The following is a 24,000-nucleotide window of genomic DNA, read 5'->3' as shown; positions in this document are numbered from 1 at the left end:
TGTCCCTTCTGCCTTGTGAGGACCCAGAGAAGACGGCCATCTATAAATCAGGAATTGGGCCTTTACCAGATACCAAATCTGACAATAACTTGGTCTTGGACTTCCCAGTCTCGAAAACTATGACAAATAAATGTTTGTTGTTTAAGTCACCCAGTCAATGGTATTTTTGTTATAGCAGCCTGAACAGACTACAAGCAGAAAACAAGGGTATTGTTTGACTTATATAATCAAAAGATGAAGCTAAGCTGTCGGAAGGTTGATGTCACTTCCATGATAGATTAAGTCATGATCTTTCATCAGTTTCCAAACCTGAGATAGTTCTAAGATCTAAACCTAACATTTAAAAGGTGTCTGAGGGTCCTTGAAGAAAGACCATGAAATACCACAAATATATAGTGGATATTCTCCCAATCCTTTCTCCAGACACTTCTTCAGTCATTTACCAGAGTAACTGTCAACTGGGAAAAAGAGAACACTCAGACCCTTCAAGGGGTATTGGATTTAGGGTCTGAGCTGATAGCAGGGGCCCAAAACACTTTCATGGTTTCCTGTTAGAGTAGGAGGCATTTGAAGATCCTGTGATTAAATGAAGTCCTGGCCCCAAGTCCATCTCACCATTGTCTGCTTTCCCCATGACCCCATGAGGCATAATCAGTATAGATTTCTCTGGAACTTGGCAGAAGAGTCATTAAATTGTTAAAAAAGGAAAAAGAAAGGCCAACTGGGAGTCCCTGAAACTAACCCCAACCCTTGGCCAAGATACTAAATCAAACAATACTGCATCCTGGGTAGAATGACAGATTAGCGCCTCCCTCAAGATTTAAAGAATCAATGGTGGTTCACATTCTACTTTTCATTTCATTCACTGGCACATGGCCCCTGCAAAACTCAGATGGATCATGATGGATGATGGTAGAGTACTGTAAATTTAACCAAGATGTAGCTCTCATTTTAGTTGCCATTCCAGATTAACATAGCCTCTGACCATTGGTATGTGGCTATTGATTTAGCAAATGCATCATTTTCAAACTCCACTGAGGAGGATCAAAAGTAGTTTGCATGCAGTTAGGATGGAGAGCAGCACAAATTCAGTCTTGTCCAGTTCATGTTAATTCTAGTGCTCTCAGTGCATTAGTCACAGTTCTCTGGAGACTATAGAAAGAGAGAGCGATTATAAGGTATTGGCTCACATGATTTTGGAGGCTGAGAACTCTCACAATCAGCTATCTGCAAGCTGGAGAAATGTATAATTCAGTCCGAGTCTGAAGGCCTGAGAACTGGGTAGCTAATGGTGTGAATCCCCGTCTGAAGGCAGGAGAAGATGAAATGAGATGTCCAAACTCAAGCTATGAGAAAAAAAAGGGGTGAATTCCCCCTTTCTCCATCTTTTGTTCTATTTAGGACCATATCAAATTAGATGATGTCCACCCACACTGGAAGGGACAACCTACTTTGCTGAGTCCACTAATTCAAATGCTAATCTTATCCCAAAACACTCTCACACACACCCAGTAATAATGTTTAATCTGGGCACCTGATGGCCAGTCAAATTGCCACAAAATTAACCATCACACTGTCAAAATAGTATAAGTAGCACTATCCAATAGAAATATATGAGTCTGCTAAGCGAAATAAGTCAGACAGGAAAAGTAGAGAACCATATGATTTCACTGATATGTGGTATATAAAACTGAAAACAACAAAAGAACAAGACAAACAAATAAAGAAACAAAACTCATAGACACAGACAATAGTTTAATGGTTGCCAGAGGGTAAGGGGGGAGGGAGGTGGTATATGAGGGTAAAAGGCATCAAATATATGGTGATGGAAAGAGGGTAGGGAACACACAATGTGATACATAAATGATGTATTACAGAATTGTACACCTGAAATCTATGTAACTTTACTAACAATTGTCACCCCAATAAACTTTAATTTAAAAAAAAGAAATATATGAGTCACATATGCAATTTTAGTAACCACGCTAAAAAAAAAGACAAAAAGCAACAAGTGAAATTAATAATATACATATTTACTTAGCCCAACATATCTCAAATATTATCATTTCAACACGTAATCAATATAAAAATATTGATGAGATATTTCACATTATTTTTTGACCCAAGTCTTTGAAATCTGATGTGTATTTTACACCTATAACAAACACATCTTGATTTGATTAGCCATACCTCAAGTGCTGAATAGTTACATGTAGCTGGTGGCTACCATATTGGACAGTGCAGGTCTGAAGACTACTTCATTGTCTGGACATTCTGCAGAACATCACACTGGGGCACTATATTGATGATATCATGCTAATTGGACTTAGTGAACAAGAAATGGCAGGTATTCTGGATGCCCTGGTAAGACACATACATGTCAGAAGGTGGGACATAAGCCCTACAAAAATTCAAGGGTCTGCCACATTGGTGAGAACTTTAAGCCTGTTAGATGTTTGTGTAGAAAAGAATTTAACCCTGCCCCAAGATGATCTGGCCTTTGCCCTCAGCTACTGGGCCGTCATCTCTAGGGCTCTGGACGTCATGCCTGAAAGAAGTGTTTATATTTTGACTGGATGCCTTGGGCCAGCCAAATACAGTAGTAACAATGTGATTTGGGATGAGGGCTTTTGGTCATGCAGTATCAGGGTAATTTCTTGAGGGGCTGGAGACTGAGAAAAGCCACAGGGCAGTCAATTATGTTTATGTGGTGGAGCCCCAGTAAAAACTTTGGACCCAAACCTTGGGTATGATTTCCTGATTGACAATACTCCATGCATATTATCATTTATGAGTGCCAAGAAAGTAATATTGTCCTGACTCCATGGGGGGAGGACAACTGGAAGCTCACATTGAAGATTTAATTTCAGTCTTCTGGTTTCCATTGTAATTGTTGAAAATAGTCAGCTAAGTGTCATTCCTTTGAAGGTAATCTGTTTTCCCCACCCCCAGCTATTTTTTTTTTTTTAAGGTTTACTAGTTTTAAAAATTATTTTATTGGGAAATGTTGGGGAACAGTATTTTTTTTCATGGCCCATCAGCTCCAAGTCAAGTCGTTGTCCTTCGATCTAGTTGTGGAGGGCTCAGCTCAGCTCCAAGTCCAGTCACCATTTTCAATCTTTAGTTGCAGGAGGTGCAACCCACCAGCCCATGTGGGAATTGAACCAGCAACCTTGTTCAGAGATTGTGCTCTAAACTACTGAGCCATCCTGCCACCCTGAAGCTTTACTATTTTTAAACTTTATTTTGAAATCAGTTTAGATTTACAAGAAATTTGCAAAAATAGTACAGAGTTTTACCATATACTTTTTGCCCAGCTTCTCCTAACGTTAGCATCTTTCATAACTAGTACCATTATCAATTAACATTGATACATTAATACTAATTAAATTACATGCTTTATTAGCATTTCACCCATTTTGCCATTAATATCTTTTGTCTAGTCCAGGATCCAATAGGATCCCACACTGCAGTTAGTTGTCATGTCTCCTTGTCTCCTCTAGTCTTTAACAGTTCGTCATTCTTTCCTTACCTTTCATTACCTTAACACTTTTGAAGAATAAAATGTCTTTTTTTCCCCTCGTAATTAGATTTAGGTTATATCTTTTTTTTTTCTCTTTTGGCAAGAACACCAAAGAGATGATGTCATGCCCTTCTTAGTGCATAATATTAGGAGATAATGTCAATATGTCTTATTATTGGTGATGTTGACTTTGACTACTTACTTAAGGCGGTGTCTAGTGGGTTTCTCCACTGCTCTATTTCATGTTCTCCATAATAAATATTTCATGGAGAGATATTTTGAGATTACGCAACTATCTTGTTTCTCATAATAATACTTTTGCCCCCAAATTTTAGCATTCATCAGTGGTTCTTGCCTATAACAATTACTAGGGTGTCCTAATGGTGCTTTCCTATTTCCCTCATTCCTTTTACATTTATTAATTGGAATTCTTTTGTAAGTAAGAGTTGTACTTTCCCTTCCCCTCCCACAGATTTATTTATTCAATTATTTATATCAGTACGGACTCATGCATATTTATTTTATTCTATGGACCACAATCCAATACTACCATTATTTATCTTGTTGTTTAAGCTTCACTTTCTTCATCTGTGAGTCAGGGATAATGACAACTACCCTACAAACTGCAATAAGGATTAAATGGGATTTAAAAATGTGAAAATATCCAATCCAGATTACTTAGTAAATAAATACTAGTTTCTTTCCTTCCTTTTCTTTACAGAAAGTAAAGCCATGCTAATTTGGAGGCAAACAATTTTAAATAGGTGAAAATCTGAATTTAAGAATTCTCTTTTAATGTAATGCAGCTTTTCTACTCTAAGGTATTTAAATCAACAAGAATTTAGATATCCCAGTGTTGCCTAGTAGAGGTCATTTGGGATTTGCCTATAATAACTATATAGATTGATTTTAATCAGCATGCCCATAATTTGTATGACAACAGGTGCTTAAGAATACTTGAAAACAGACTATTCTCTTAAGTAGTTGAAGTGTTTTCCCAGAAATCTTGTTTATGTCCTGAAGTTAGCTAACTATTTTCAGAGTTGTTCAAAGCATGCCTCAAAGCAGTTGTAGTTCATATCATCACTAACTCTGAACTAGTGAAATCATTGATTTGTCTTCGATTCCCAAAGTTTTGGTAGTGAATGGAAAAAATTCAAGTTTTCTTTCTCCAAAATTAATTTAAAACTAGATTTTAAAAGTTCAGGTAATCTTTGTTTTTTATTTACTGAGTTTCATTATTTATAATCTAGGTGTGGATTTCTTTTTATTTATTTTGTTTAGGATTCAGAGTAACTCTTAAATTGGTGGGCTAGTTTCTGTCATCACTTCAGGAAAATTGTCAGCCATTAATTTTTAATTTTTCAAATATTTTCTTCCGCTACTTTCATTCTCTCTCTTCTCCCATTCTGGGACTTTGATCAAACATATGGTAAACTTTCTCACTGTATTCTCCATGTTGTTTAACCTCACCACATGCTTTATTCTGGATATTTTTTTTCTGACCTGTCTTCCATTTCATAAACTCTCTTTAGTTATAATTCTGCTTACAGGTCCATCTATTTAGTTTAGTTTCTGTTCTAGAATTTCCAGTTGCTTCTTTTTCATATCTACCCTGTCAGTTGTTATAGCTTCTAGTTCTCTGTCCAAATTTCCAATTTTATCTTTTATCCATCTCCTTGAACATAGTAAGCAGTTATTTTAAAATCTGTCCAATAATTCTGCTATCTGGAGCTTGTTTCTATGCTTGTCATTTCTCTTGGCTCTTTTTCCTAACACCTTATCTTCTCATATGAGCGATATCTGTGACTGTGTGCCAGACATTATATTTGAAAAATTGTTTGTGAAAATAATTTGAGAACTTGGGTGATTTTATCTTATTCTGAGAGGATTTTCATTTGCTTTTATCAGGCACCTGGGGGCACAAGCAAATCAAATCAAGATTTCTGTAACTTACCATTAGGGTTTAAAATTTCCTGGGCCACCCAGATGACTTGAAGCTGTGTTGCAATCTCTGCAAAGGCTGGTTTACTTCTAGTGTGATTTATTTTTCAGAATCTGAACCCAACGCAGGCCCTGGGCTCCAACTTTTGTCCTCTAACCTATGAAAGTGTCAAAAACATTACTCATCTTAGCTTTTCAATCTCTTTCATGAATAGTGAGTTCTTCTAGAGCAAGTGGCTCCAAATGCAGTACTTAATTCACTGATTTTTGTTTGTTTGTTTGTTTGTTTGTTTTTCTTCTCTATCTTCACCTGATAATTCTTTACTACCTTCTTATTGCTTCATGTCTTTTAAAAGTTTGTTTACCTTTTTTATTGTTCCTCAGCAGGTGGCTAGTCCCAATTATTTGCTCCACTGTTATTGGAAGTGGAAGTCTCTGTTATGAAAATTTTAAGAGATTATTATTGTTATAATATCCTGACTACTTACTTTGAGTTCCTTTGATGACAAAAATGTTCAAAAACTCCCATTTATCTGGCATGATTACAGACTGTAGAAGAAATAAACTAAGCTCAAATTGCTTTGCTTCAGTTTTGATCAAAATTAACTAAAATCAGAGGCCACAATTTTTAAGAGATAAATTTTACAAAGCTATTGATACAAATGCTTTTGAAAATGTAAAACACTGGGTTAAGAATTAAGCCTTTGTTTAGACAGTTGATGAGAATTTTAAGTTTGTATTCTGGCTCTTGTCATAAATCTGAGTGTTTTTTTTTCAGTTTTCTGAAAAGGGACAAGTAGCTTTCTTTTCTTATAATGTCAAAAGATTTGTTTGAATAGTTCCTTGAGGTTATGAATGGTTGATATAGAAAACTACGTTTGAATGTTTGTTGTAGAACACGGTTCATTATATTTGTAAACAGTGTTTGTCATAGGAGATTAATTTTATTTACTGGCTTTGTGATAACTGACTTGCTGATTTTACCTCACTGATTTGTTGTAACTGATACAAGTGGTATAAAAAGAGTGTAAGGATTCCCTTAAAATAAGGAACATAATTAAAGGAACTCCTTCTGTTAAAAATTTATTTTGTTTTACATGCCAATTAAAGTGACTCTAACAAATTAATTTGGAAATGCAATACAGAGTTTTGGTTTACCACAACTAGGTATTCAAGTTAATGGAATATTCTTATTTATTTTTATATTGTTTTATTTGAACTTTATCCATATATGGATCCTCAAATTTCAAAAGATTAAATGTAATACTCTTCTTTCCCCCTCTTTCCCCCCGCACCTTCAAGCCGTTGTTTCTCAGTCTAGTTGTGTAGGACACAGTTCCCTGGCCCATGCTGCCCCGACCCCCCTCAGGCAGTCGGTTGCTGGTTGTTGGTCACAGCAGCTCATGGCAGCTCTTGCCGCTGCCGGCCACTCATGATGACTGCCGGCTGGCCAGTGGCCACTCATGGCAGCACACAACAGCCTGTGGCAGCTCACGCCAACCTCCAGCTGCTCATGGGCATTAGAAGCACAGTGCTCCAACCACCTGAGCCACTGGGCCGGCCCTGACAATACTCTTAAAGCTTCCTTAAGCATATAAACACTTTAATGAGTGATGATTCAGAAGGCATCTGCACTGCTAAATATCGCTCATCTCATACTTGCCCAATAAATAAACACCCATGCTACAACATGGGTGTCTACCTGGATAAACGAGTATTAGCTGAAGGTGGAGGGTAGATAGGAGGAAATGGTATAAGCAAATAGCTTTGGAGTCAGACTGACAGTGATTGAAACCCTGTCTCTATCCTTTACCAGCCTTGTGATCCTGCCTCAATTACTCTGAGCCTTAGGGTCGTCCTCTGACAATTGGGGGTAATGATGGTAGCCATCTCTCAGGGTCTTTCTGAGAGAAGAAGGTAAAGGATTAAGTGGGATTGTAATTATAGAGCACTTAATACATTGAGAGCACATAACAAGTATTTAATAAATAACTATGGCTATTATTACCTGACTGGGATGTATTTAGCTGCCTGGGGGGATAAAGGCAGCTCCAGAATTTCTGCTAGGGGGGACTCAAGAGCAGCAATTGCAATGGAAGGGGTAGGACACTGCTTTTACATTGATTCTATGCTTTGTTGGAGAGAATGAGGAAGGATTTGGGGGAAATACAGTGGGACTAGAGTGCTCCTCCCACATTCCTTGCTCACTGCTCCTATCCCAGAGATATTCAGGGGATTTCTTGCACTTCCCCTCTTCCATCCCAACCAATTAATCAGTCAACAAATACAGAACAGCTGCTGTCAAAGGATTAGTCTCCCTGAAAAGAATGAGAATGAGAGAAGGGTGCTGTACTTTCTTGCTAAAAGTACAAACGCCCTGTGCTTACACTAGATACCACTTCTCCCCTTATACTGACCCAGCAGAGAAATGCCACTTGGCACCCCAGCCCTGCTCCTCCTTGACTTCAGTCAATCTCCATTTCCAGGGTGTGTGTGGGTGGGGGGGCATGATCCATGGTTTTATTGGTCACAGACAGCAGAGTGGTCCCTCCTGAGCACAGGCTGGTTTCTAGCAGCTTGTCTGACCCCTGTGGGCGCCAGTCACACCCCTTTGTAACCTCTACTGAGGCCTGGGAGATAGTCAGACAGACGTCCATTCTCAGCACCAGGTCAGGTTGAGGATACACCGGGGCATGGAAAGCCTGTGCCAGTCTCTCTTGCTCCTACCAGGACACACTCCCCTTCACCCAAGGACAGGCTTGACCTTGGGCTCTGGAGGCCCACTCTCAAGGTCTGAAAAACTATGTTCGCCTTTAGTTAGCTTGTGACCTTGTGCAGGTTATTTTTCTGTGCCTAGTTTTTCCCATACCAAGACTGACTCCAAGGACTATTACTAATCTGGAGGGTTTAGCACAGTACTTGGGCATAGTAAACTTTCAATAAAGATCAACTGTGATTACCTTGCCCCAAACCAAAATAGACAAATTTATTACCTCTAATCATATGGTGAAAAGACCACAGGTTCTAGTTATAGTCTCAACACTGACACTGAATAATCTTGGACAAGTTGCCTCTTCTCTCTGGATCAGTTTCCCCATCCACCACGTGATTGACTTCATAGTTTTAAAACCCAGTCAACATTTATTGAGTTGCTACAATCTTACTTTCCAGCAGCAGCTCAAGGTTACAATTATTACCCAGTCGCTAAGCACCTCCACAGGGTGGTGAGGGGCACTCAAAGTGGGGAGGCTTGTTTAGCTCTACTTTAGGGGTGAAAGGACGGTCATCAGATTCACAGGAAAATGTCATTTGAACAAGGCTCGAAGGATAATTCACTGGAGTTTGCCTGGTAAAATACTGCCGAGGCTTTTATGTCCTTTTCCAATCTGAGCATTCGCAGGGATTGCGTTCTAAAATAAGCCCACTACCTTTTCCTTGCTGAGGTCACTGATCGACGCAGCCAGAGGAGCCGCATAAAGCAGGTGAGGCCACCTGGTCTCCATCGCGGGACCCTGATCGCCTTGAACCCACGCGCCGGGGGCTGCTCCCCGGGGAGGGCAGGGGAAGGCGGTGCGGAGCGAAGCGGCTCCGGCCCGCAGCGCCTTTTAGCCCCTCAAACGGAGCAAGGAACGGCTAGGCCGAGTGCGGCGGTGTTAGCCCGGCCTTGCAGAAGGACACGCTTTAAAAGCTACCCACAGCCGGGTGCCCGGGCCTGAGGGGCCGCGCCATCCATCCCCGTTCTAGGGGCTCCCACTCTAGGAGGGTGAGTCCTGCAGGAAGTGAACTGATCCAGCGGAGGCCACGCCAGTCACCGTGAGGCAGAGGCCCCGGGCAGCCGCCAACTAAGGGCATCTGGGTTACGGGCAAGGGGAGCAGCTGCCTACACGCGGGGGGGCCACGCCGGCGGCTCGGACACCCGCGCGTGCCCCCGCACCCACGGGAGGAGGCGGGGAGGGGGCGGGGCCGGCGGCGCGGCCTCCCGTGAAGCCTCGCGCGGGGAAGGACCGGAACTCCGGGCGGGCGGCTTGTTGATAATATGGCGGCAGGAGCTGCCTGGGGATCTCGAGGAGGCGGTGGGGCCCACACCCGGAAGAAGGGTCTCTTTTCGGGCTAGTGCGGCGGCCGCTGCGGCCCCGGAAGTCCGGGCCGGTTGCTGAATGAGGGGAGCCGGGCCCTCCCCGCGACAGTCCCCCCGCACCCTCCGCCCCGACCCGGGCCCCGCCATGTCCTTCTTCCGGCGGAAAGGTAGCCGAGGGGGCCCCGGCGGGGAGTCTGCCGGCCTGTGGGGCGGCGGTGGGGCTCAGGGGCCTACGGGAGTTGCCTCCCGGGCGACGCCGCCGTGCATCGCTCTGCTCTCGGACTCTGCAGGGAGGAGGGAGGTGGTCTCCGCGCGAGGTCGGAGCGGAATTGTCCTGTGGTCCACAGTGTTTGCCGAAATGTATACAAGTTAATTCCTGTTTTCGTAAAAATCGCGTTTTGGTTGTGTGTGTGTGTGTGTGTGTGTGTGTGTACGTGTACACTATGGATCTAGAAAAAGGAAATTGCTTTAGTACCTTGTTGCGGAAGTCTCTGACTTTTCAGAATATTGAGGGTTTTAGTTTAAAATCAACACGTGAAAATTGTTTTATTCAACTAGTGCTATTTTCCAGTTTCTGTTTTTTGAGGGGAAGGGGGGGTTCTGCTTTTCCTAAAATAACATAACTTGCTGCTGAAAGTTCCATAATGAAGAAGACTGTTGATGGCTTAGCAAGTTTACTAACTACTGGAATGCTAACTTGATAAACAAGCTATTTATATTTCTGATTTTCAATTTCAATAATAGTTGCCCAGTTTTTAAGTAGAGGCAGTTTGATTGTGTGTGTGTGTGTGTGTGTGTATTGGATTAGTGCATTTCATTAAAAAACACGGATCCAAAGTGAACAAGTGCCTTCTGGTAGGATAGTGGTTCTTGTATCAGTTCTTGCTGCTTCAGAGAAAATGTACCAGACAGAAGCTGGCTTTAGAAAAAGCACTAAACTGAATCAGGGACTTGGGTTTACATGACAGCTTTGTTAACTGTATAGAAAAGTACACCCACTTTGCTCTCTCCCCACTGAGAATTAGATGATTCCTAATGGCTACCGACAACTCTGACTGTGAATTAAAGAATTCCTTTTAAGTACCTACAAACTTTGGTGAATGAATGAAACAATGCTGAAATGAAATGAATGAAACTGGTAAAGTGGTACAAGGAAGTAAGGTACCTTGGTGTAGTCAATAACTCTAATTTGACAGTTTTGAAGTGGTTAAGTGTTTTTGTCTTTTTCTTTTAAATGGGGAAAAGAAAGCATCCTATGTATAATGAGACAAATTACATGTTGTGAATAGACTGTTGTCTCTATTCAACAAATACTTTTGAATGTCCTCTGTTTGCCAGGCACTGTGCTACGTCCTCAGTACAGAAAACTGAACAATACAAACTCCCTTCACCCATGGAGTATTGTCTGGTAGAGTAGACAGACAAGTCAATCTCAGTCTAGCTCTTCTCTATTTACAAATTGAGTAAAGTGTTATGAATGAGATAACTTGACAGAAGAAACATTTAGGTTGGATGTTAGAGGCCTCAGCAGGTGACCTTGAAACTTAGAGCTGAGGGATCAGCAGGAGGTAATAACATGTAGAGGCCAGGGAAGAGCATTCTAGGCATAGAAGAACATGTTCAAAGGTTGGGACACAAGAAAGAATTTGGTACGTTTCGAGAGAGGAAAGGAGGCCACGTGACTCAGGCTTAGCGAGGTAGATGAGGAGCAGATGATTCAGAGGTTTATAGACTACGGCTAGGTTTTATTCCAAGTGCAGAGACAATACTATTTTTAAATGTTTAAAGAGAAGTGATTTGATCTTTTATGTTTTTAAAAGCTCATTCTAGATGTTTTTTGGAGACTGGGTGTGGCAAGAGTAGACACTGGAGATCCCATCCAGCTTTATTTAGGGATCCCATCCAGTCTTTAAATACCATTTAAAAAATACCACCTATATGCCGATGACTCCCAAATTTACATCTCCGGCTTGGATTGTCTCCCCTGAATCCAGACTGATATTTCTAATTGTTGGTCCACTTTATACCTGTACCTAGTAGATATCTAATAAATAGGCGGATACTAGGTAGTTACACCTATTAATAGATATAATAGACTAGTAGATGAATTTTTAATTTACTATATCTAAAACTTAACTCCTGATTTAGTTCTCCTAAACCTGTTCCTCAGTTTTTCTCATTTCAATAAATTGCATTTCTGGCCTTTTAATTGCTCAGACTAAAACTTTAGTACATTCTTGAACCTCTTTTTCATTTCTACTCTATATGTGCTCCATTAGCAAATCTGTTAGGTCTACCCCAGAACATACCCAAATCCAGACACTTCTCACCATCCCTGACCTTAACACCCTGGTCTGTGCTGTCATCTCTATTTAGATTGGGTGCTGAAGGAAGTCCTCTCAGAGGATGTCATTCCAGTCTCAGCTTAAGTGTCAAGAGGAAGCTGGTTTTATGAAAATCAAGGAGAGCATTATTTTGCTATAGCCTTCGATTTGGTTTCCCTTATTTCATCCTTGATCCCTATGGTATATTTTCAAAATATCTTTGTTCAGATTCCTCTCATGGCTTCTTATGCATGGCCCTCCATAATCTAGGTCTCATTTCCTCTCTATGTTCATCACTTCCTCTCCTCCATCACTCTTCTATTTCTGTTGCCCTCTTTATTAAGTGTGTTCCCACTTCAGTGCCTTTGCGCTTGTTCTCTTTTCCTGGAAACCTCTTCCAACAGATCCCCACCTATTTTGCTTCATCTCTTTTAGGTTTTTGATCATTTGGCATCTTAGTGAAGCTTTTTTTGACCATCCGACTTAAGACTTCAGTCCCTGGTCCCTGCACTCCCATCCCTTGGCGCCACTTTTTTGTTATTTATAGCATTTACCACCATCTGCTTTACTGTGTATTTTATTAGTATGGAAGCCGACTTTTGTTCATGGTTGTATCTATGTTTAGGTTAGGGATATAATTAGGAATTTAGTAAATATTTGTTGAATAAATGAATAAAAATAAGAGAAATATCAGCTAGTAATAAGTGCTGTGCAGGGAATTTAAACAGTGATGTGGGAGCAGATCACTAGATTACAATTTGTGTTCAATGGATGGCTTGTCTGAGAAGATGGTATTTAACTGAGACTGAATAAGGAGAGCCAGCATTGTAAAGATAGAGGAACTGCATTCTAGCCAGAGAACTGATAGTACAAATGTGCTGAGGCAGAAATGAGCTCCGTGTATTCAAGGAACAGAAAGAAGGCTGGAACTTACTGGGAGAAATGGGGGATGGGATAACATGACTTGAATAAGCGATTAGAGTGAAGAAAAACTGGGAAAGCTTTAGGCTTAGAGCTTGGGGTAGAAGGAATCAGGAATTCTCTTTCGGCAGTTGGGAGTTTGCGATAACTTAGACATCCATGTGGATATGTCAAGGAGGCAGTTGAATGTGTAAGTCTGTAGTTCTGGAAGGTCAGAACTTCAGACCTGGATCTGGATTTAGAAATACTTTGCATAAATGATGATTAAAGACATGGGACTAGATGAGATCGCCTAGGGAGTACATATGTGAATTAGGTTGAAAGGCTAAGCTACCATAAAAAGAGACACTGAACTGTAATGATTTAAATAAAATTTCTCCTGTGTAAGAGAGAAATGTGTGTTTTGCTTCCTGGTCATTCAGGGATCATTTTCCTCCCATCTTTTATTCCTCTTTCCCTTAGGTTATGGTCTGTTTTATGAAAGCCAGGTCATAGCCTCTTCTGTCTGTCCTCAGTCCCCTGACCCATGGTAAGGGAATAAAAGTATGAAGGAAACAGAAGCTTTGGCCACAAAGTGGCATATGCCATTGCTATTCACATTCTGTTGGTGAGAGCCTTGTCATGTGGTCATAACTAATTGCAAAGCCTTCTGGGAAATGTAGAGTAGCTAGTCCAGTTATGTGCCAGGCTACAGCAGATAAGGGGCGAATGAGTTCAGTGGCCAGGTAGTATTTTCTGCCATGCTATAGATAAGAAGGGAGCCTAGGAGAGAGCTCTGAGGTCAATTCAGCCTTTAGAAGTTAAGCTGAGGAACATGGGCCATTGGCAAAGGAGAATTGAAAATAAAATGTCAGTGATACAGGAGTGCAATGTTATGGAAGCTAAAAGAAAATAATATTTCAAAAAGGATAGAGTATTGTATTGAATGTCACCTGCAAGGTCAAGATAAATAGAAATCGCGACTCAATTTGATAATGTGGAAGTAACTGACGACTTTTATTATAAGAGTAGTGTCAGTAGAAGGAATTGAGGGGAGAATGTGAAGTGAAAATAGAGTAACTAAAAACACCTTTTACAAGAAACTTTGCAGTGACAAGTAACAAAAAGGGGGCAACAGCTGGAAGGGGCTATTTGGTTAAGGTGTGGTTTGTTTTGTTTTTTAAAATAAAAGATGCTAGAGCATGTTTTTATACTGATAGGAATGATCTAGAGAGGGAGAAAATGATACAGAAGAAAGAGGTGTTGCAGGAGTGAAGTTCTTGAGAAGACCCGTGGAGTTGGGATTTGACTGTGCCAAAATTGGTTAGGACACATTGCTGCTGGAAATGTCAATTGGTACAGCTACTTGTATAAAGTTTAAAAACCTCAAACAATGCTATATATTGTTCATATATACATAAATATGTTAAATATGTGATGGAAACAATAAACATTCAATACATACAATTGTTTCTCTAGAGAAAGGGGTAATGAAAACGGAGATATTTCAGTTGCACCTATGATGTTTTATTTCTTTCAAAAATTTTTCTGAAGCAAATATGACAATGTTAAGATTTGGCAAACCTAAATGTTCCTCATATTAAGGTCTGGTCTTTATGTTTCGAATGTTTCATAATAAAAAGAAATATACAAACAAGAAAAAGCATAGTACTACAAAATAAGGTGGCAGAAATAAACCTAAATGGATCAGTAATCACAATAAGTGTAAATAGACTAAAATTTATATGGCTGAAAATCTAGTAAAAGTCCTTATAGCTAAAAGATAAAACTCAGGTTGGTCGATTAACCAGAATCCACCCATAAGCAATTTGCCAGTGACACAACTGAAACATAAGGAATAAAGAAATTGAAAATAAATGGGTAGATATACCAGACAGATGTTAACCAGAAGAAAGCTTGTATGGCACATGAAATACTTTAAAGCATAAAACGTTATTAGGGTAAAAAGGTCACTTTTTTTTTTTTTTTTGTATTATGATAACATGATAAAATGAACAGGGTACTAGGAAGATAAAATTCTGAACTAATTTGCACCTAATATCAGTCTCAAAAAATATAAAGCAAAATATACAGAATTACCCGGAGAAATCCGCAAGTTCATAGTCAGAGTTTTAAGAATACTCTTTTTTTAGAAATAAGGATCAGTAATCACAATAAACGGAAGTGGATTAACCCAGACAGTAAAAAGATGGGGATCTTCAGATTGGATCCCTGCTATGTACCTCTTAACATATAAAAAAGATAATGGGAAGGTAAAAAGAAAAAGATGGGAAAATACATCAGAGATATACACGCATACAAACAAAAAGAAAGCTAATGTGGTCTACAGTAGTGCATGCACACAAAAAAACCCAAGAAAAAGTTAAGCTTTTTGAGGGAAAGGGAACAAAGGAGTCATTTTCAGGTAATTTGATTGAATACATAGAAAATTAAAGAAAATTTACACATACACCATTAGAACTCATGAAAGAGTTTGGCTAGGTTTTTTAAAAATATGCATTTATATATAAGTATTTAAAACTTAATTGTATCCTTGTGTGCCAATTAAAACAAAATATGTGAAATCTTTATGGAATTTACAAAACATAATTGGACATAAAAGGAGACCCAAATAAATGGGGAGGTATACTATATTCATAGATAAAAAGATTCAATACCAGAAAGCTGGGAACTCTCCCAAGTTAATCATTAAATCAATGCTGTTTAAAAAGAAATTCCCATGGGGGTTAGGATCAGGACAAGTTGATCCTATAGTTAATATGGAAGGTATTTTTGAAAAAGAGTAAGGTAGAGGACTGCCCTGCCAGAGGGTTAATATATAGTTAAGTAATTAAGACAGTAGACTTGAATGCCCAGAAACAGATGAGGTAAGTATGGGAACTTGGTATATAAAGGTTCTTATTCACTTGGGAAAGGTTGGACTAATCAATGAGTGATGCTTGTTATTCCTCTGGCCAAAAAAAAAAAATAATAATAATAATTAATTAGAATTTCCTACCTCCTATTGTATACATTCAGGGTTCAACAAAACGTTTTATGTAAAAGGCCACATAGTAAATATTTTAGGCTCTGCAAGCCATGTGGTTTCTGTGTCACTCTCCTCTATCCTTGTAGCCATTGACAGCATGTAAACAAATGGACATGACTGTGCTAAAATAAAACTTTATTTATAAAAAACTGGTGGTGGAATGGATTTGGCCCATGGGTTGTAGCTGATATCAGAAATACATTCCTGGTAGATAAGAGCCAACATTTGAAAAAGCAAAACTTGAAACCATATAGAAGAAAATATAGGGGGAAAATTTGATTTGGGGGTAGGAAAGCATATTTTAAAACTAAGACATAGGAAAATACAATCCTCATAATGTAAATTTGACTACATTAAAATTAAAAACGTTCATACAATAAAACATGCCTAAGGTATTTGCAACATAAACAACAAAGGGTTAGTATCCAGAATACGGAATTTCTGCATCTAATAAGTAAGAGACAAAGAACATGAACAGTCCATAAAAGAGAACACCTAATAGCCAATAAACATGAAAGGATATCATGCCAAAGGAAAGCAAGAAAATGAATTAAAAATGCCATTAAATACCATTTGAAACTATTAAGTTGGCAAAAATTTAAAATACCAAGGATGAGAATATGAAGCATGGTGTTAGTAGTGTAAATTGATACAGCTACTTTTATTAAAAAATGCACAGTTTGTTACCTACCAGTTCCATTCCTATGTACTTATCCTAGAGAAAGTCTTATCCTTACATCGGAAGACATGTACTAGAATGGTCAGCACATCAATGTTTGTGATAGTGGAAAATAGAAAATAAAACCTAAATGTTAATTAATGGGGAAATGGATAAAACAGATTTATTTAAAGGAATTAAGCAGCTAAAATGAATGAACTAGAGTTACATGAAAACTAGAATTGCATCAATATAGACAAATGTTGAATTGTTGAATGAAGACAAATGTCACTTATATATAGAAGATGCAGGCACACCTCAGGGATATTGTGGGTCAGGTTCTAGACCACCACAATAAAGCGAATATCATAATAAAGCAAGTGACACGAATTTTTTGGTTTCCCTGTGCATGTAAGTTATGTTTACACTATACAGTAGTCTGTGACATGTGCAATAGCATTATGTCTAAAAAAACAGTGTACATACCTTAATTTAAAAATACTTTATTGCTAAAAAAAAATGGTATCTTATCATCTGAGTGAGTCAATCTTTTTGAGGGTGGAGAGTCTTTCCTTGATGTTCATGGCTGCTGAAGGTTGAGGTGGCAATTTCTTAATATACGACAACAGTGAAGTTTGCCGCATCAATTGACTCTTCCTTTCATGAACAATTTCTCAGGAGCATGCAGTGCTGTTTGATAGAATTTTACCTACAGTAAAACTTCTTTAAAAATGGAGTCAGTCCTCTCAAACCCTGCTGCTGCTATATCAGCTGAGTTTATCTAATGTTTTAAGTCCTTTGTTGTCATTTCAGCAATCTTCACAGCATCTTCACGAAGGGTAGAGTCCATCTCAAGAAACCACTTTTTTTGCTCATCCATAAACAGCAACTCCTCATTCGTTAAAGTTTCATCATGAGATTGCCTCAATTGAGTCACATCTTCAGGCTCCACTTCTAATTCTAGTTCTCTTGCTATTTCCATCATATCTGCTGTTACTTCCTCCACTGAAGTCTTGAACCCCTCAAAGTCATCCATGAGGGTTGGAATCAACTTCTTCCAAACTACTGTTAATGTTGATATTTTGACCTCTTCCCATGAATCACAAATGTTCTTAATGGCATCTGGAATGGTCAATCATTTCCCGAGGTTTTCAATATACTTTGCCCACATCCATCAGTGAAATCACTACCCATGGCAGCTACATAGCCTTACGAAATGTATTTCTTAAATAATAAGACTTGAAAGTTAAAACTACCTCTACCTTTTGATCCATGGGCTACAGAATGGATGTTGTGTTAGGCATGAAAGCAACATTAATCTCGTACATCTCCATCAGAGCTCTTGGGTGACCAGGTGCATTGTCACTGAGCGGTAATATTTTGAAAGGACTCTTTCTAAGCAATAGATCTCAACAGTGGGCTTAAAAAGTCATTAAACCATGTTGTAAACAGATGTGCTTTCATCCAGGCTTTGTTCCATTTATAGAACACAGGAAAGTAGATTTAGCATAATTCTTAAGGACCGTAGGACTTTTGGAATGATAAATGAGCATTGGCTTCAACTTAAAGTTACCAGCTGTATTAGCCCCTAACAAGAGAGTCATCCTGTCCTTTGAAACTTTGAAGCTAGGCACTAGATCTCCTGGATAACTTGCTGCAGCTTCTCCATCAGCACTTGGACTTTTATGTTATGGAGATGCCTTCTTTCCTTAAACATCATGAACCAACCTTTGCTAGCTTCCAACGTTTCTTCTGCAGCTTCCTCACTTCCCTCAGGAGAGCCAGGAGATTATCTGGTACATACTACCGTGTTTCCCTGAAAATAAGACCTAACCAGACCATCAGCTCTAATGCGTCTCTTGGAGCAAAAATTAATATTATAGTATATTATATAATACCTGGTCTTATAGTATATTATATGAGATCCTGTCTTACATTATAGTAAAATATGACCGGGTCTTACATTAATTTTTGCTCCAAAAGATGCATTAGAGCGTCCAGCTCTAGGTCCAGCTAGGTCTTATTTTCAGGGAAACCCAGTAGGCACTCAAATATGTGTTGATGGATTGATTTATCGGATACGATGAGAGCTAGTTATTTCCTGGTACTAGCCTTTCAACTACTCTCAATCTTCATAGAATTGAAGAGAGTAGGGCCTTGCTCTGGATTAGGCTTTGGCTTACAGGAATGTTGTGGCTGGTTTGATCTTCTATCCAGATTACTAAAACTTTCTCCATGTCAGCAGTAAAACTGGTTTATTTTCTTATCACTCATGTGTTCATTGGAGTAGCACTTTTAATTTCCTTCAAGAACTTTTCCTTTGCCTTCACAACTTGGCTTACTGTTTGGCACAAGAAACCTAGTTTTCAGCCTGTCTTGACTTTCAACACGCCTTCCTTACTAAGCTTAACCATATTTAGCTTTGGATTTAAAATGAGAAACCTGCAACTTTTTCTTTTTCTTGAACACTTAGAGACCATTGTAGGGTTATTATTTGACCTAATTTCAATATCGTTGTGTCTTGGAATAGGGAGCCCTGAAGAGAGAGAGAGAGAGAGAGATGGGAGTGATCGGTCGGTGGAGCAGTCAGAACACACAGTATTTATCAAGTTCATTATCTTACATGGGAGCTATTCATGGCGTCCAAAAATAATTACTATAGTAACAGCAAAGATCACTAATCACCACAACAAATGTAATATTAATGAAAATGTTTGAAATATTACTAGAATTACCAAAATGTGACACAGACACAAAGTGAGTAAAAGCTTTTGGAAAAAGGCTGCCTATAGACTTGGCTGGGTGCAGCGTCACCACAGACCTTCAATTTGTAAAAAAAAAAAGAAAAAAGTGCATTGTCTGCAAAGTGCAATAAAGGACAGTGCAATTAAATGAATATGCCTGTGTCATTTATGTAATTTTTAAAGATATGCAGAATAATACCATGTTTTACTTTTTTTTAGTACATTCATATTCAGTAAGAGCCTAAAATATGCATGGTAGTAAACACATCTAATTTAGGGTAGTATTTATCTCTGGGAAGGGAAGAAGAGCACTGGGATCAGGTAGTGTATAATATTTAGGGGGAAAAGGCAAAATGCCAATATTTGGTAAAGTTGGGTTATGTGTATACTTTTATGTTTGAAATATTGAATAGGTGGTCTTTCTGTAAGATGAGAATGCATCGAGTGTGGCAAAGTGGAACTGGAGGTATTTTGGTGGTAGAATCTGTTGATCTTAGAAGTGGTCCAGGTGTGGGAGGTAAGGGAGAGACAGTGTTATGGGTAACTCCCAGATTTTTGGCCTGAGAAGCTAGGGTGTCATTTGTGAGAGATCACAATGTAGTAGAAACAGGTTTAGGAAAAGATAGTATGTTTCACTTTGGACAAATAGAATTATGGAAGTTTTCGGGTAGGTGATTATCTGAATTTAAGATAAAAAAGTATTTAGACTAGAGATAAATTTAGCAGTCGTTGCATAGCTATAATAATGAATGCCTTAAGATTGGATGAGATTATCCAGGAAATACATACGTATATATAGTGAAAAGAAAAGGGATCCAAATCCTTTCCCAGAGAAACTCCCAGTGGGCAAAGGAAAAGTCAGTCAGTAAGAGAATAAACTAAAGAGTAGCTAAAAAACCCAGAGAGTGGAGTATCATGGAAGCCAAGACAAGTTCATGTTTCAAGCAGAAGATGTAGTCTGTTGGCGGATGCTGCTGAGAGGGCTGCAAAAACCCGTCACCCTACCACATTTCCTTCTTTTGTCTTCCTGACAGCAGTGATTAGTACCTGGAATGACCTTACTGATTTTTGTCCATATTTGTCTCCACATGCATGCATATGGACTTCCTGAAGGCAGGACTATCTTTTCTGAGCCAGGGGAATATCTGATACATACTAGGCACTCAAATTTGTGTTGATGGATTGATTTATCAGAAAATATGAGAGCTGGTTATTTCCTGCTACTAGCCTTTAATGTTTGAGAACACAAGTAGAAATGGTCACATTTGGGATTTCTTATTTTGATAGGCTTTTCATGATGAGGTTAAAGAAAATTTAATGTTGAAAAACAAAAAAAGTAAAGAGGGTTAAAAATAGTCTTATGTTAGATCCTGTAGCAGTTCACACTTGGTTTAGGCTGCCATGCACCTTCCTTTCTTGGATATTGTTAGCGTCCCTGCAGTGGAATTTCTACTGTTTTGTGTAATGGAGGAGAGATTGTATAATTTTTTAGGAGGCAAGTTGTTAAATCTTGAGTATTAGAAGTTTAGAATGTTAGTTTAGAATATTTGTATTTGATGCTGTGAGGGGGGACATATATAAGAAATAAGATATGATAAACAGAATTCTTTTTCTTCAGGATGCATCTTGCAGTGGGTGGCACCAGCTAATAATATTAGTTTAGTTAACATCCTAAATTTACTGTGTGCTAGTTATTCCTCTAAGACTTTTACAAGTATTTATTTTTTCATCCACAACCCTCTAAGGCAGGTATTATTATTATTGACCTAATTTTATAAATCAAGGAAATTGAGACCCAAAGGAATGAAGTAACTTGTTAGGATCACATGACTAATAAGTGACAGAATCAGAATTTGAACCCAGGTGTCCTGACATTGTCTCTCCATAAGCACACTCACTGCTCTTGACTGAATGCTGTTCAGAGGTCACTTCTTAGAGAAACTTCTGATGACTGCCGACCCCTGGCCCCTCCCCCACCAGGCAGTTAGTCCATTGCATAGCACTTTGAATACTCACCTGTTAGAATAAAGCTTGTCTAATTTTTACAGTGTATCTTTTTGATTAAAAGTTGGTCATGACGCTCTTTTATCTTCTAGTGAAAGGCAGAGAACAAGAAAAGACTTCAGATGTCAAGTCCATTAAAGGTGAGTTCAGCAACATTCCATTGTATTAAAAAGTAATGTGCTTTGCATTTATGAGCTCTGTAATCCTGTTATCTTCTCCTTTCTTTTGCCATTAATCATTTCTGCCTTCCTTTAGAAATATTTATGATTGTGACTTATTTCCTTGTTTAACTTATACACTCTTCAACACCTAGCTTATATAATAGGCTTTTGCTAAGCATTTGCTGGCTGTCCTAGTAATTACAGTGAACCAGTGCCCTCCCTATTAATCACACATTTGATTGTTCCCCAAAAAGTGATTAGTTGACTTTATTTTAAAACAACTAAAGTAAAAAATACTTTTAGCTGAGCAGTCTGACAGCTGAGTGAAAGTACTGTCACTTGTAAGGCTTGGTTTTCTGTTGTTTATCCAGAAGTATGGATGATTACAGTTTTCACTTTAATACTTTGGATGAATGGCCTTAACTTAAAATTTATTCAGAGTACTTTATTGGAATCAATATATTGTCTTTATTTATTTATAAGACATGCTTAGATTATAGTCTCTGTTGCAGTTTTCACTGATTTCATTGTGTCAATGTACAAAGATTGGAATGGGAAAATTATAATGGAAATTATTTCCATAGCCATTACTTATAAATTTCATAAATGTAATTTATTTACATGAAATCTATTACTACTTATTTAGATTTTTATTTCAAATGTTTGTATGTTTTATAACTAGCATTGAGTATTAACTTTTTAGCTTAAATTGCTAGAGAGAGACTAGTTGTAACTTGTTAAGAGATTTGTAAGATTATTTTCTGCTTATTTCTGATCATTTAAAGCCAGCTGGATTCCATGTTAGTTCATAGTGCCCTCTTTAAGCAAAATTTGAGTGGCACTGATAAAGGCTAAAAGCCCTTACCAAGCAGAGGCTTGGGAAGACTAGATCTGATTGTAGGAGAAATAAGGGACATTTGATGCCTCTGGCACACCAGTCTTCTACACTAACAGTATGACCTTGTAAAGTCATGTAACTTTCTTCAGATTCTCCTTTTGTAGAATGAGAAGATTGGCCTATCTAACTTCTAAATTTGTACCAGCCTAAAATGATTCCATGCTTGTACTCTATGACAATAAATAGTCCATACTTGGCATTCACTGACTTAATTGAAAACATTGTTTGAAGATAGCTCCATTGCATAGCTCTCCCAACTCTTGTTGAATGTCTGATAAATACAGGTAGATACCTAGAAAACAGGTATGGACATTCACGTTCTTATCTGCTTTGGTCTATAAACATATCTCCAGGGGTAATAAATTGAATTATGGTACTATGTATTCTTTATAAGAAATATTGCCAAGTATTACTCAGATTCTGTCTGGAAACTATTTACTAAGATTGAGAGCACTTCTCTGTTGACCGCTCAATAAAATAAGTGGTATTAGTAGGTTCAAGTTTAGTTATCTGAGAGTGTCTTGAGGGTGTGGAATGCTAAGTGACCTGTATCATTTTCATTCTTCTTGCTACAGCAATGTACTAAACCAAAACTTCTTTAAAAATTTAATAAGAGTCTTTGATGTTTGTGTGGAATAAATAGGATAGGTAGAATTTTAATTAAGCTGTAATGACAAGTTTCATAGGGTTACTTTGACAATACTGTAATATTGAGTTGACTATTTCCTGTTAACACATTGGTAACTCTTTATTCTGAAGTCAAAAGGATGATATATTTCTTCAGATAACTAAAGAAAATATATTTTGTGAATTTTTAAGAGTGCTTTATCTTTAAGCAGCTTGAACTTTGATTAAAATGTTTTTTGTTAGATGGAAGAAATTCTGTACTCAATTAAAAAGTAAAATAACTATTCTGAAGAGTATTTTTCTAAAGTTTTCCCCCTTAAGCTTTTATTCTGCAATTTTAGTTTAGTTCCTTGGGGAAGCAAGGATTAAGGAGTTGAAAAGGGTCCATATTTCAGAATGTTTCCTGCCTTTGGAACTGCCTATCCTCAATAGAACTTCTCAAAGAAAGATCTCTCTTTTAAGTTCCATTTTTGGCATAGTATTTTGAGAGTTATAAATAATAATAGGGCATTTCTTTCCACTTTTCTGCTGCTTGATTAATTTACCTTTCCCTTAAATCATTTTTTGTTGAGTGTGCTTACTTAAGAGACTTACTTAAGGTGTAACAAAACTTAATTTTAAAATTCTCTTAAAGCCCTCTTTTGAGACAGTTTTAGATTATCAAATTTTGTTTAATTTTTTACCAATTTTTTGAAAAATTATAGCCTCAATATCCGTACATTCCCCACAAAAAAGCACTAAAAATCATGCCTTGCTGGAGGCCGCAGGACCAAGTCATGTTGCAATCAATGCCATTTCTGCCAACATGGACTCCTTTTCAAGTAGCAGGACAGCAACACTTAAGAAGCAGCCAAGCCACATGGAGGCCGCTCATTTTGGTGACTTGGGTAAGTGACAGTCCTTTTTGTTAACTCACAGTAGGTGGAAGGAGTTGAATATAATATGTGAAACTTCTGCCAGAGAATACTGAACTGTATAATTGGAAGGGGCTTTTTAAAAATGTATGTAAATTAAAATAACAGGTATAAGTGTAATGGATGACACCAGGTTGTGTTCCTATAAGTACAAAATATAAAACATGCCCAGTAGG

At 38.3% G+C, this 24,000-nt stretch overlaps 1 protein-coding gene across 3 annotated transcripts in view; it reads left to right on the top strand.

Moving 5' to 3' along the window:
* The first annotated feature begins 9,150 nt into the window (after window positions 1-9,150).
* Window positions 9,151-24,000, top strand: part of AKAP10 (A-kinase anchoring protein 10) — an 81,433-nt gene continuing 66,583 nt past the window's right edge. The window contains exons 1-3 of one of the 3 annotated variants that reach the window (XM_074320663.1): window positions 9,151-9,230; window positions 21,317-21,364; window positions 23,615-23,797. In XM_074320663.1, the coding sequence (XP_074176764.1) occupies window positions 23,716-23,797 (82 nt within the window). In that variant the 5' untranslated portion in view covers window positions 9,151-9,230; window positions 21,317-21,364; window positions 23,615-23,715. Of the gene's footprint in view, window positions 9,231-9,474; window positions 9,713-21,316; window positions 21,365-23,614; window positions 23,798-24,000 lie in introns of those variants that run through there. The other 2 variants (XM_019757410.2, XM_074320664.1) reach the window with 2 other exon arrangements.

Source organism: Rhinolophus sinicus, linkage group LG15, assembly GCF_036562045.2.
Source record: "Rhinolophus sinicus isolate RSC01 linkage group LG15, ASM3656204v1, whole genome shotgun sequence".
Classification (NCBI taxonomy): domain Eukaryota; kingdom Metazoa; phylum Chordata; class Mammalia; order Chiroptera; family Rhinolophidae; genus Rhinolophus; species Rhinolophus sinicus.
This window is presented reverse-complemented; position numbering and strand designations above follow the sequence as displayed.